Source organism: Lutra lutra, chromosome 17, assembly GCF_902655055.1.
Source record: "Lutra lutra chromosome 17, mLutLut1.2, whole genome shotgun sequence".
NCBI lineage: Eukaryota > Metazoa > Chordata > Mammalia > Carnivora > Mustelidae > Lutra > Lutra lutra.
This window is the reverse complement of record NC_062294.1, coordinates 55,389,349-55,402,513: the sequence shown is the minus strand read 5'-3', so window position 1 is coordinate 55,402,513 and position 13,165 is coordinate 55,389,349. Positions and strand designations below refer to the sequence as shown.

Here is a 13,165-nt window from a genome sequence, read left to right as displayed (position 1 = left end):
TAGACATAGTAAGAATGGAAAATTTCAGTTTAACATGTGAGCAGCACCATTCTCTGCCACTAAGTGTTTAGAATTGCAACTCATCTACAGAAGTGGGGGTATTACCTTCAGAAGCTAAAAATGAAAAGGACACATGATGAGGACTTTTCTCTACATGTACAAACCCCTCCTTCCTCCCCTCTCTGTCTGGATCTGAATTCCAGTTATTCAAACAGGAATTGTCCAAGAGACAATCTTCACAGGAAGGAGAAAACCCAGAGTGTGGTTTGGGGAATCTGGAAGGAGTCTTCCTCACCCAAGAAGCAGAGGTGTCCGTAGTTCTCCAACATCACATCCCTGTACAGTTGCCGCTGAGTGTGGGTCAGGCGGCCCCACTCCTCCTGAGAGAGTTCTATGGCCACATCCCTGAAGGTCAGCTGTCCCTGCAATAAATACCACAGTCACCAAGTGGCCATTGACACAGTTCACAATGGTCCCTAACATGAAAGAGGGAGTTAATGTCACCAGCTAAACCCAAGACCTGACTTTCCCTGCTCCAGGACATGAGTGTGGAATAAAAGAAAAACCCATGAGACAGAGGGCAGGACTGACGGACAACCTCCACTCCCAGAAGTCAACCCTACCAACTACAGAGAGGTGAGAGCGCTCCTTGTCCAGTGCACACTGTTGGCATGCAGGAGAAGAACCAATGTTCCAGAAGGAATTATGAGATATTTCTGATGTGAAATATTGGAGTGCTGGAGTGAATGATGAAGAAACAATTACTGAGATGTCTTTGGTGTCAAAGCTGTGGTCTTCCTGATGATGCACAGGCACAGGCCCCACGGGTCAAAGGCTCTGCACTGGGGTGTGAGCAGGAACTCAGTCTGCACTAAAATGGTGAGTGGCTCAGGAGCGCAGCCATCACCAAGGAAGCTGAAAGCAAGGTTCCCAGGACCTTGAGGGCCCGGCTGGTGTGATGATGAGATCACTAACTACTGTTGAGTGAAACCTTGGACGGAGGACCCTGCAGATCTGTATCAGTGGGGGACATGCATGGAGGATGATGGCCAACATGCATTTGGGGGGGGAAGAGATAAAGAAGATTCCAAAGGGATTTTCTTATGTTAAGGAGGACTCTCAGAATCCCGGAACTCTGGTTACTGAGAAGCTAAGGTTGCTTTTCTCCTCTAATTAAACATGAACATGAAGGCAGTTGTAAATTCCAGGAAGAATGTCCTACTCTGCCTACTCAGGTATTTACAAATGGTGCCAAGTGGAAGGAAATTTAATGTTATGCACACCTCTTTTGACTTGGTTCTTCTCAGAATGTATGATCAAGGGCACTTGGCTAACTGTCCACCTTCAGCTCAGGTCCTGTTTCCAGAGACCTGGGATGGAGCCCCACATTGTTCTCCCCGCTCCGCGGGGAGTCTACTTCTCCCTGTCCCCCTCCACCACTGCCCATGAGCGCTCTCACCCTCTCTCTCTCAAATAATAATTCTTAAAAAAAGAAAAAAGCTACAAGCAAGAGAAACTCAGACAAAGGCATTTCTAGTTGAACTGTGGTGATCTCTGCGTACTGCTGAGTACATCCACGTTCCCTATAAATGATTGAGAGAGAAATATGAACACAGCAGGGGAGGGATCTGGCAAAGAGCAGCGAGACAATAAATCCAGTTCACACCAAACGTAGGAAACAAAGTGATCTCGGTGTCAAGGCACAGCCAAGGACACACCATCACTGGTATTATTTTGTGGTCTGGAAACAGGAATTCAGAATAGGAATCTCATTATGAAAACAGAGGATATATACACAGTTCAATCACCTACAGTTTCTGTAGCGGCTGCTTTGAGGCAAGGGGGCTTGAGCAAAGGCATGGAGAGCGGGCCCCAGTGACCCCCTTGCTGAATCCAGACAGGCCCATTGGAGACTTACCTCAAAGGAGCCACAGGCCCAAACTAACCAATGAACTAGTGACAACCAGGGACAGTGCCCAGAAGAGGGAAACTTCCCTGAGCCCCCTAACTCCTCACCTTCCCACACTACAAAGAGCCCCCACCGCACCCACGGCTCCTTGCAGACATCTCTCCTCTGCCACCTGCCTCCTGCCTCCCGCAGGATATTCCGTGAACTGCAAAGAGCGTGGTTCTGCCTCAGGTGAATGCTTCAATCCCACGTGACTTCCTCCACCCAATCATGGACCCGGGTTCGGGGGGCCCCCACCTGACTGGCAGAGACACATGTAGACAACAGAGTCTCCACGTCCCATACGAGGCAGCGTATCTTAATTACAGATTCATTTACACTTTAGTGCAAGGGCCAGGGAGAGGGAGAGGCTCTCAAGCCGGTTCCCAGCTGAGCCTGCAGCCAAAGGAAGAGCTCATCCCAGGACCCTGAGATCGTGGCCCGAGGGGAAGCCCCCAGGTTCCCCTTTAGCTTATTTTAACTAGTACATTTTACATAAAATACCTACTTCACATTCTAAAGAGCAAGTCTCAAGAACTCCCCCTTCCCACCCTTTCTTTCAGAGAACATCTAGAGTTATTCTGGACACAAATCCATCGAGTTTATTTCTGGATTTACTGACCACCCCTGGGCTACACAGCGCTGAGAAAAAGCAAGCACACGGGGCCTAAAGGAGAAAGGTTTTCCCTCACTGACCGCCCTGGACCAGACCTCAGCAGCAGCAGGAATCTCAACTGAAGCCCCCCCCCCACCCCGACGTGCGTCTGTCACTCGGAAACTATTTTCAGGACTTTAACTCCCAGTGGCAGCTGCTGCTGTCCTATTGTAAGGCGGGTTGGAGACAGGGGAGAGAAGGCTCTGGGACACAGAGGAGAAGGGTTCTGGAGACCTGGCCTTGAGTATCATTTCTGGGAAGATCTCCAAATCAGGTGAAAACAGAAGGGAGAAACATCAGAACTCCAGGAACCAACATTCGCAATTTCTAAACGCGAGGAATTTCAGGAGGAAAACCTGACACGGCCTCTCCTGGGACACCAGGCTTACCTGAGAACTGGCCATTTCTCCTTTCCCTTCGTCCTCTGGATTTCTTTCCCACAAGATACCTGCGGGGAAATCACAGCAGCATCAGGAGAAAATGGCCTTAAGGCCACCAACAGAGCCTGTGCATCTGGAAACTTCTAGGACCCGGCTGGATCCTGGCCGAGGAACTGTGCAGCCCCGGGAGACCTTGAGGATCGGAGATTATTTAACCCCAGCGGGCTCAGAGGAGGGTGACCGTCCTCCCAGGGTCTGCGCCCGGCGCACAAAGAGCGGAGTTTAAGCACTTTTACTTCCGCATCTGTGCCATTCTCGCGGTCGCGGCCGGCGGGACAGGGGGAAAACCCGGAATGGGCCCGGCAGGACAGGGGGAAAACCCGGAATGGGCCCGGCAGGACAGGGGGAAAACAGGGAGAAAACCCGGAATGGGCCCGGGCCGGAACTGGGATTCCGGGCTGGGTGGGTCAGCCTCCTGAGAACGCTGATTTTCTCTTATCAAAACTGCTTCCCTGAAGCCAGGACACTGAAATGCAGAAATGGCCCAAATTCCTAGTCCTTTGTGTCAGGAGCTATTCAAATGAGCTCCTACCACGAGACTAATCTTTGGCTTTTCCTTCTCAGCTTTCATGGGGCGTCACCTCCTCTGGAATGCCCACAAATTCAGCTTCAGCACAGGAACTGGGCGCTGCATGGGCCTGACCTTCCCAGACTCACGCAGCAGAGACCTGGTTACCTCCCCGTGGATCAAAGCCTGCTCTCCACTCTCAGAAAAAAAAATTAAAGATATAAGGACATAACCCCACACCCTGGCCTCACTGAGGATCTCCTGCCGCCCTTAAGTAACACTACACTGTTGTTTCCACCAAATGGATGGACGGACCCTGACGGGGAGGGGCAGCAGATAAGAGCCTTCTTGAAACTGCAAAGGTGATTGTTATGCCTGAGTTTTCCCATCTGAGAAAGGACGTCCTTTCACCAAGGACACCGATGCAATCGAGCGAGGGTTTATTTGACAAGCTTAAGCTTGGGCCCAAGCATACCCGACACAGCCAGTAGGGACTTGGACCCGGAACCAGTTTACTGTCAGAGTTTTTTTTTTTTTTAAAGGTTTTTTATTTATTTATTTGACAGACAGAGATCACAAGTAGGCAGAGAGGCAGGCAGAGAGAGAGGAGGAAGCAGGCTCCCTGCCGAGCAGAGAGCCCAATGCGGGGCTCGATTCCAGGACCCTGGAATCATGACCTGAGCCGAAGGCAGAGGCTTTAACCCACTGAGCCACCTAGGCGCCCCTACTGTCAGAGTTTTAAAGGCAGAGTAGGGGTGGACTCCGCAGTGGGTGAGCACAAAGGGGCTGTTCAGAAGGGCTATCAGGGTAAAGAAGACAGTCAGGATATTGGAGTCCTCATTACTATCAAGCCAAGGCCATTTTCCCTCTAATGAGGCACTAACATGAAGACAACTGGGAGTTTCCTGGGGGAATGTCACATTCCTCCTATCAAGCATCCTTGTTAGTGAGATTTAGGTTTAGAAGAAACTTAACTTTCTTTGTTGTAAATCTCTAGGTTATTTGTAAACTGAGGGAGACTCTGGTCTTGCAGGATTGTGATTTCTGCAGGTTAACCATTTGTTCACACATACTATGGAGGGGAGGGGAGCGGGTGGAGAGGGGGTGCAAGGTGTCAGCTTTTGCTTTGTCAAGATGGCTGTACTTACGTCAGGGCTAGACCCGAGGTGGGTACAGCCTTGTTTTTCTTGGCCTCCTCAGTGATGCTATTGGGAAGCAGCTGGGAAGGAGAGCACGCAAAGCAGGGAAACCAAGGCTGTGGTTGTGACCACATTTAGCTCCATTGCTTTCCAATTATCAGTCTGGAGACTGACACCTCCTCCTTCTTTCTGCCACACAGAGGGAGGCACCCTTACAAATGATGTTTTCCCTTATCATTGCAAAGTCTCTCACAAAGGAAAACATTCTGGGTTTCAGAGCTTTTCCTTTACCCTTCCTTTAAAATACCAGCCTAATATAATCCTTAGATCAGAGATGTATTTTAGGGGGACAAAATGCTCCCCTTCATTAGGTAAATGTTTCTTTTCATATGTAACTCCAAAATAGTATTCCAAACTGAATGTACTTTTACCGTGCTGTTATGCCCCAATAACGGGTCTGTGATTAAAGGAGCGAGACTGATACAAAGCGAAGGTCAAGCAAAGCTTTATTTCGCGCCAAGCATCAAGAATCTAACCGAACGTTCGGGGCCGCACCTCTTACAAGAGAGAGTGGCCCTTCTCCATTTCACAGTCTAGCTTTTTTTTTTTTTTTTTTAAAGATTTTTATTTATTTATTTGACAGAGAGAGAGATCACAAGTAGACAGAGAGGCAGGCAGAGAGAGAGAGAGAGGGAAGCAGGCTCCCTGCTGAGCAGAGAGCCCGATGCGGGACTCGATCCCAGGACCCTGAGATCATGACCTGAGCTGAAAGCAGCGGCTTAACCCACTGAGCCACCCAGGCGCCCCTCACAGTCTAGCTTTTAAGGGCAAAGGCCATGCGGTCAGGCCTGGCCACGCACAGGTGACCAATGAGATTGTAACACACACAGGAAACTCCACAGTGATGCCAGGTGACCAATTAAATTACAATTTACCCTAGTAGACATTTGAACGAGCCTATTACACCTTGATTAGGATTGGTGCCAAAAAGGCTCCCAAAGGGCGGGGCCCATACTCCTTGGTAACCAGGGAGACAGTATGCGCCCCCACTGATTGAATACCTCCACCTGGCCTGACCCACCCTTGTACTTGGACTCTGTTACCTGGGACTGGTTTCCCAGTCTTGCTTTTAAATAAGTTGGGGGGGGGGGGGTCAATTTAAGTTTTACAGCAAAATGGCAGTTCGACCAGGGTGGGGCTGCTCTGGCTGAATAGACCCTTACAGAAACTTTCCTAACGACAGCTAGCTCCCTCAAGGTGTTGGAAACCTTGTTTCTAAAATACCTGGGAGGTGTAAGCTACCCGTAACCACCTTGCCACATGAAAGTATATAATGAGCCACTTCTCATGACCCCAGGGCAGCTCTTTCTGCCCACAGGTCCTGTCTTCTGACTTTAATAAAAACACATTCTTGCACCAGAGATGGATTAAGAATTCCTTCTTGGCCATCATTTTTGAGCCGTATTGTCTTTTCTACAGAGAGATGATACCAGACATTAACTTCTAAGATCATGGAAAGTACTCTATAAAAGTTAGTCTGGAAAGCAGGGAGGGGTCGTCCTCCCTGGAGGGGTGGCCCCAACCGATCTGTTTGATGGTTGGTATGACTGCTGATGCTTGGCGCGAAATAAAGCTTTGCTTGACCTTCGCTTTGTATCAGTCTCGCTCCTTTAATCATGGACCCATTATTGGGGTACCCAGTTTTGGGGGACCCAACACTTCTTTATTACTGCTTAGTAAAATCTCAGTCATGAGACCCAACAGATTTATATCCTTGGGCCATTAGCTTGGAGGATGATGGCAAACATGTATTTTGCGGGGCAGAGATAACAGAAGCTTCCAAAGGAGTTTTTATATGTTAAAGGAGACTTCCAGGATCCTGGGATTGGGCTAAAATTGCCTATTGCCCTTGGTAAAATTTTAAGCTGGGAGTTGAGTCCCTGGAGGAAGGTCACTCTGCCTGTTTCAAGGACTTGTCAGTGGGCTGTTGATTTTAAGGAAGTGCAATAAATTTTCTTCTGCCTTTGTTACTGACATTACTCCCCACCCCCCAGAACAGTTTCTACCCTTAAATTATCACAAACTTGGCCTACATAAGCTCAGCAAGAATAATGACTCATCATAAAGATCTTTTAGAATCTGCTTTGCTGGAACTTCTTAGAAGGAATCTCTAGGGTGAACTCGTAGTAGCCTCTCCAGACCAGAAGCCAAGTCAAGGACTTGCTTTCAGACGTGCCTGCAGGCCCTGTAGATGTGGGCAGATCCCTCTTCACAAGCTCCCCAATATATCCTGAGGTTCCTGCACCTGCCAGGAAGTGACAATCTATCCTGTGACAGGAAGAGACAATATCTATGCTGGTGAGGCTGCTGGGAAATCTGAAAGCAAGGGATCAGGCCAACATTTCCAAGGGGCTTTAGGGCTCCAGGGTTCATAAGTGACCTCGGTTCTTTAGAACCATTCAGTCCTACCTGAGTCTATACATGTCTCACAAATAAGACACTCCAATCGAAGCCTTGGTAAAATAACCAGTGTTTCCAGGGGTGTCCCCTCAGGAGAACACATTCTATTGAACTTAAGCAAATGACTCTGACTGCCATGGAAGAGAGAATACTTACTGAGACTTTTCGAGTATCAGAGGGTTCCAGTGGAGAGAAAAGTTAAACGCTTCCATTTGTTCACAAGTCAATACTTTATTGCATTCTTTTTAAGATATCTTAAGAGAAAGTTTCCTTAATCTGGAAGAGCAAACATTAGAGAACCAGTGATGTGTAAAGAGGCACAAAACTATCATCATCTTTTTAGTTCATGTAGTCCCATGTTACTAATTCTTGTTTAATTTGAATGCAATTTCTTTAGTTAGTTCTGGAAATTCTTCCCCATTTCAGTTGTGACCTTACAGATACTGAATACCTGTATTTTTTCCTAAAAGTCCTTTATATGAACCTCCTTGCAGATGAAACTTATTTTGCAAGAGAATAACAACAATTAGAAAGGACAAGAACTCAGAAATGGACACTGCTAATGATTTGGTAAGAGTTCATTATGATAATTAACAAGGAAATCATCCCTTCTGTGACACAGAACAGTTCAATAATCAGAGTATCAAGTGATGATGACTTTATAACAGAGGTAACACCAAGCAAACAAGCCTAGTTAGTCAACAAGACTTCTTTTAGGATTTAAATCTTGGAGGAGTTTGTAAAACCTTAGAAAGTTTTAAAGCACTGGCTTAAATAGGATTAGGCATCCTTAAAGGCCTGATAAAGGCAAAACAGAGAAAATGGTTTTTCCAGGCAGGGAAAGACAAAAACAACTGTTCACATTTTCTAGTCAAGAGCAGACCAAAAGGGGCGCCTGGGTGGCTCAATGGGTTTAAGCCTCTGCCTTTGGCTCAGGTCATGATCCCGAGGTCCTGGGATCAAGCCCCACGTTGGGCTCTCTGCTCAGTGGGGAGCCTGCTTCCCCCTCTCCCTCTGCCTGCCTCTCTGCCTACTTGTGATCTCTGTCAAAGAAATAAATAAAATCTTAAAAAAAAAAAAAGAGCAGACCAACAATTCAAGAAAATTTTGATTTTTTAACAGAAGGAAAACACACTTTTAATCTTTTACTAATGCATTTTAAAATCCATGCATTTCAGTTAGTCCATCCTGACCACACCTAAAATTTCTTTCCAAAGATTTCCCTTCAAAACCTTCTACAATTTTCCTTTGCATTCAGATTTTTCCCAGGCCCCTTTTCTCCAAAGAACCAGTCTCACTTAGGACAAAAGTACCGGGGCACCTCGGTGGCCAGTAGGTTAAGCCTCTGCCTCTGGCTCAGGTCATGGTCTCAGAGTCCTGGGATTGAGTCTTGCATCAGGATCCCTGATCAGGGAGCCTGATTTCCCCCTCTCCCCCTGCCTGCTTCTCTGCCTACTTGTGATCTCTCTGTCAAATAAATAAATAAAACATTTTCTAAAAAGGACAAAAGTACCTTCTTTTACCTTCAAGAAAAATGTATTCCCATTCCTTGTCTTCCTTGTACATATAGAGTTGCTTTTCTTATTTCGATCAGTCTTAATTACATTTGGCAGCATTTAACTCTTCAAAACCTTAGTCTCCAGCAAAGACTAAGTAGTAATCAACTGTGAACTGTTACACCAGAACTCTTTGGATGGCAAACTTATGAATCAGTTAAGCACAAAGCATGTTTACCGACAGATTCAAATATTCTTTGTTCCTTTGCAGTAAGAAGTCAAAAGCACAGGGGCACCTGGGGAGCTGTCTTTAAGTATCTGCCTTTGGCTCTGGTTGTGATCCCAGGGTCCTGGGATGGAACTCCAAATTGGGCTCTCTGCTTGCTGGGATGTCTGCTGCTCCCTCTCCAACTCTCCCAATCCCCACCCCACTTGTTTTCCCTCTCTTGCCATGTCTGTGTGTGTCAAGTAAGTCTTTAAAAGAAAAAAAAAAGTCAAAAGCACAGACCTACATTCAGTACTCAATGCTTTAGTATTTTATCTCCTTTGAAATAAACTAGATGTCCAATGAATTCAATCCCATTTATCATCCAAGCAAAACTTTAAAGTTTTAGGTTACCAAAGACTTTGAAAGCTTTCTTAACAATGGCCCATGAAAACTTTGAGACAGACAAGGTTAACCATCATTTCAAATCATCCTTTTGCTACCAAACTGCAACAGAGTATGTATAGCATGAACTTATTTGACCTTCAGCAAAACCCAATAGGATAAAAGTTTCACATTTAATGCCAATAACCTTAAAGACAAATCTACCTTAATTAAACCAACAAAGTACCTCCCCACTGCTGATTTTTACCTGGAACACTGGTGGGGAAATCTGAACCGGGCAGTGCCAAGTCCACGGGGTGGTCTTCTTTGCTCCTCATAAGGAGGAGGAGGAGCCAATGGTGCTGGAGGCAGGGAGGCCAGTAGAGGAGCCAGTAATTCAGGCCCCACCCAAGGGGGTGAGAAATGGGAGGAGAGGGAGGGGAAGTGCTCCCAGAAAGCAGACACAGGGTTTCCAGTTCTCAAGATCATCCACTTGGCCAGAGGATCAAGCGCCGTGCGTTTTCCACCAACAAGGGGAATTAGGCAGTCCATGACAGGCCAGAGATGACAGGGAATTTCCCCAAAACAAAGGGCATTTCAGCAGCTGCTTGGGAATGCCCTTAATGTCCTGTCCTGAGGGAGACCAACCACAGCTGGCTCCAGTCAGAGCCATTAAAATGGGCAATGAGTGAGGGAGAAGCCCCCATATCTATTAGGAGGAGGAACAGTGAGAGAGAGAGTCAGAGTCCCCTTCGTCCATGATGGCCATTTTCCTCCCATAACCTGGGTTTATTTGGAGGAGGCCTACTTAGATAATTACCATCTATTAAGTCAGGGGGTAGTTTATTGGTCTCCTTATGACCAGACATGTTCTGAAAGAGGCCTTTAGGTTCATGTCCTGATTTAGAGCCCTGAAAGCCTGGGATGGGCCAGGGTACTTAATCTATTTTCCCAGTTTTCCTGAAAAGAGATCTAACTGATAGATCCTACTAAGGCCATGTGTACCTTTCTTAAATTTTGCAACCCACATGGTTTCCAGTGGCTTAAAAGTATCCCATGGGAGAGTCCTTAGGGACTAACACCATGCTCCTAGAAAAGTAGAGAAGGCCCCTTAACAAAATCCCCCGATTCCCAGGTGGTGTCCCACGCAGGATATGTCAGAGCGTCCATGTGTCAAAAGCAGGGCAAGGTGTCCCTCAAAAATAACAATTGATTACCATTCTGCCTTACCACAGAGTCATTCCAGCCATAAAAGTCTAGGTAGGAGGGATACAGGTGTCCCTGCCCTATGCCATCACATCCTAGGCTACAGATGGGTGCCTGGCGAATGGACACCTGCTGAATGGATGGAAATACCATGCCTTGCTGCTCATGCCCCAAAGGCTGCATTATTGCCCTGTGATTTTTAATCCATGGAAAACACTAGAAAATTTTCACAATGGAAAATTACCCAATTTTGTAATTTAAGTAGTTAGTAGAGGACATAAACAGAAAACAGTAAAGACAGAAATCCACCATGATCTAAGAGACATTCAAAAACATGTAGTCTTTACAGGACTGGTTTTGATGGAGTTTTGGAATGTAGGTGAGAATTGGTGGGGTGAGGTCTGGAGCCTATGGGCAAGAATTCTTGAAAGGTTTTTGGTGAAAAATGATGGTCTTATTAAACCCCTGCTCCCCCACCCCCCCTGCAAGACCCAAAGGCAAAAGGAGCCCAAGCTCTTGGAGTTGAGATAAGGGAAGGGAGGTAGGTTTTCAAAAGAACTTTCATATGCTAAAGAGGACCTACAAAATACTCTGGGCTCTGCCATTGTCAAGTTAAGGTTGTCTTTCCACCTACTAAAGCATTAACATTAAGAGAGTTGGGAGTTACCCTCTGAAAGTTATGGAGAAGAATGCTTTTTCTTGTAAATCACTAAGATATTTGTAATCTGAAGGAAACTCAGGGGTCTTGTGGACTGTAATCTGTGTTAAATTAGCCATTTGTTTTTCCTTCCCTTAGCCTTAGGGCAGTCAGGAGTGCCTGAGGAATATCACTATCCCACCTGGGACTGGGGGTTTAGTGGAGTTACAGGGGGGTCAGCATGTGCTTTGCTCCCAGTTTGCCTTCTGCTCATCAACAGAAGGGAATAATTTCCTACTCACAATAGAAGGAAATAATTTCCATTTGTAGCCATGGAATAAACCTATAGGACCTTTCTTTAACTTATAGAAAAGCCGAGCATTGACCCCTCTAGCCAACTGAGCAGACTAAGTTTCAGCGTGCACCTTTATCCTGTGTGAGTGATGAACTAGACTCTTCTTTGTAAACCTATAGATGATGCATTGTTTCCTAGAAAGACTGGTTACCAAACCTTATTGCAGAACCTCCCCCAGGCCACCCACACACAACCTCCAGTCACATCCATAAAGTCAGTAGGAGGCACCAGTGAGTCTGCAGCCTATCCAGAAGTGTTACAGACTGTCCTGCTCCCCTCCTACTTTTTCACTGCACTCAACTTTCCTTTAAAATCTGCAGGCCTGTAGGAGTCCTTGGAGTTGCTTTTTGGACATGTGTCTGTCTTTTTCCAAGTGGCTGGCCTCCTGAATGAAGCTAATATTCCTTTTCCTTTCTTTTTTATTTTATTTTATGATTTTATTTATTTATTTGACAGAAAGAGAGAGAACACAAGCAGGGGGATTGGGAGAGGGAGAAGCAGGCTTCCTGCCTAGCAGGGAGCCCAATATGGGGCTCATCCCTAGAACCCTGAGATTATGACCTGAGCCAAAGGCAGACACTCAGTGACTGGGCCGCCAGGCACCCATAATGTTCCTTTTCAATCAAAACTCATGCCAGGGCACCTGGGTGGCTCAGTGGGTTAAGGCCTCTGCCTTCGGCTCGGGTCATGATCCCGGAGTCCTGGGATCAGCTCTGCGTCGGGCTCTCTTCTCAGTGGGGAGCCTGCTTCCCTTCCTCTCTCTGCCTGCCTCTCTGCCTACTTGTGATCTCTGTCAAATAAATAAATAAAATCTAAAAAAAAAAAAAAACCTCATGCCTTGAGGTGCCTGGGTGGCTCAGTGGGTTAAGCCTCTGACTTCGGCTCAGGTCATGATCTCAGGGTCCTGGGATGGAGCCCCATATTGGGCTCTCTGCTCAGCAGGGAGCCTGTCCCCCCCCCCACCTGCCTGCCTCTCTGCCTACTTGTGATCTCTGTCAAATAAATAAATAAAATCTAAAAAAAAAAAAAAAAAACCTCATGCCTTGAGGTGCCTGGGTGGCTCAGTGGGTTAAGCCTCTGCCTTCGGCTCAGGTCATGATCTCAGGGTCCTGGGATGGAGCCCCACATTGGGCTCTCTGCTCAGCAGGGAGCCTGTCCCCCCCCCACCTGCCTGCCTCTCTGCCTACTTGTGATCTCTGTCAAATAAATAAATAAAACCTTAAAAAACAAAAAAAGAAAAAACAACACACAAACTCATGCCTTATGCACTAGCTTTTCGAAGGAATAGCAATCAGATAGCTTTTTTTTTTTTTTTTTTACAAAATTGTGGGATCCTTCACAATGGTAAGAAAGAATTCTTGTCATGTTTTATGGTGCGACTTAGTTTATTGAAGTAGCACATGGATAGGACTCATGCTGAGAATGAGCTACACTTTCAATTTTATTTATTTTGAAGATTTTATTTATTTGAGAGAAAGTGGGCAGAGGGAAGGTGGGTGCGGGTAAGGGGTTAAGGAGTGCACCTGTCCTGATGAGCTCTGGATGATGTATGAAACTGTGGAATGACTATATACTACACAAGAAACTAAGAAAGCATTCCAGCAGTACAATAGCGACAGTGCAATCCCATACAAAACCTGGTGCCCATCACAGTTGTACTCCTTAATGTCTGTACATAATTTAATGCATCTGCTTACCCACCCGCACTCTGGCTTCCATCAGCTTCTCTCTG

The 13,165-nt window shown here is 46.4% G+C and overlaps 1 protein-coding gene across 4 annotated transcripts in view; it reads right to left on the bottom strand.

Moving 5' to 3' along the window:
- The window catches only part of LOC125088865 (zinc finger protein 345-like), a 256,962-nt gene that overhangs the window by 190,900 nt on the left and 52,897 nt on the right, over window positions 1-13,165 (bottom strand). For all 4 annotated transcript variants that reach the window (XR_007123801.1, XR_007123802.1, XM_047710440.1 and 1 more), the window contains exons 5-6: window positions 2,993-3,051; window positions 296-422 (exon numbers count right to left, since the gene is read on the bottom strand). Coding sequence is in view for 2 of the 4 variants with exons in the window: in XM_047710440.1 (XP_047566396.1) it covers window positions 296-422; window positions 2,993-3,051 (186 nt within the window). In the remaining 2 variants the exon portion in view is untranslated. The remainder of the gene's footprint in view (window positions 1-295; window positions 423-2,992; window positions 3,052-13,165) is intronic.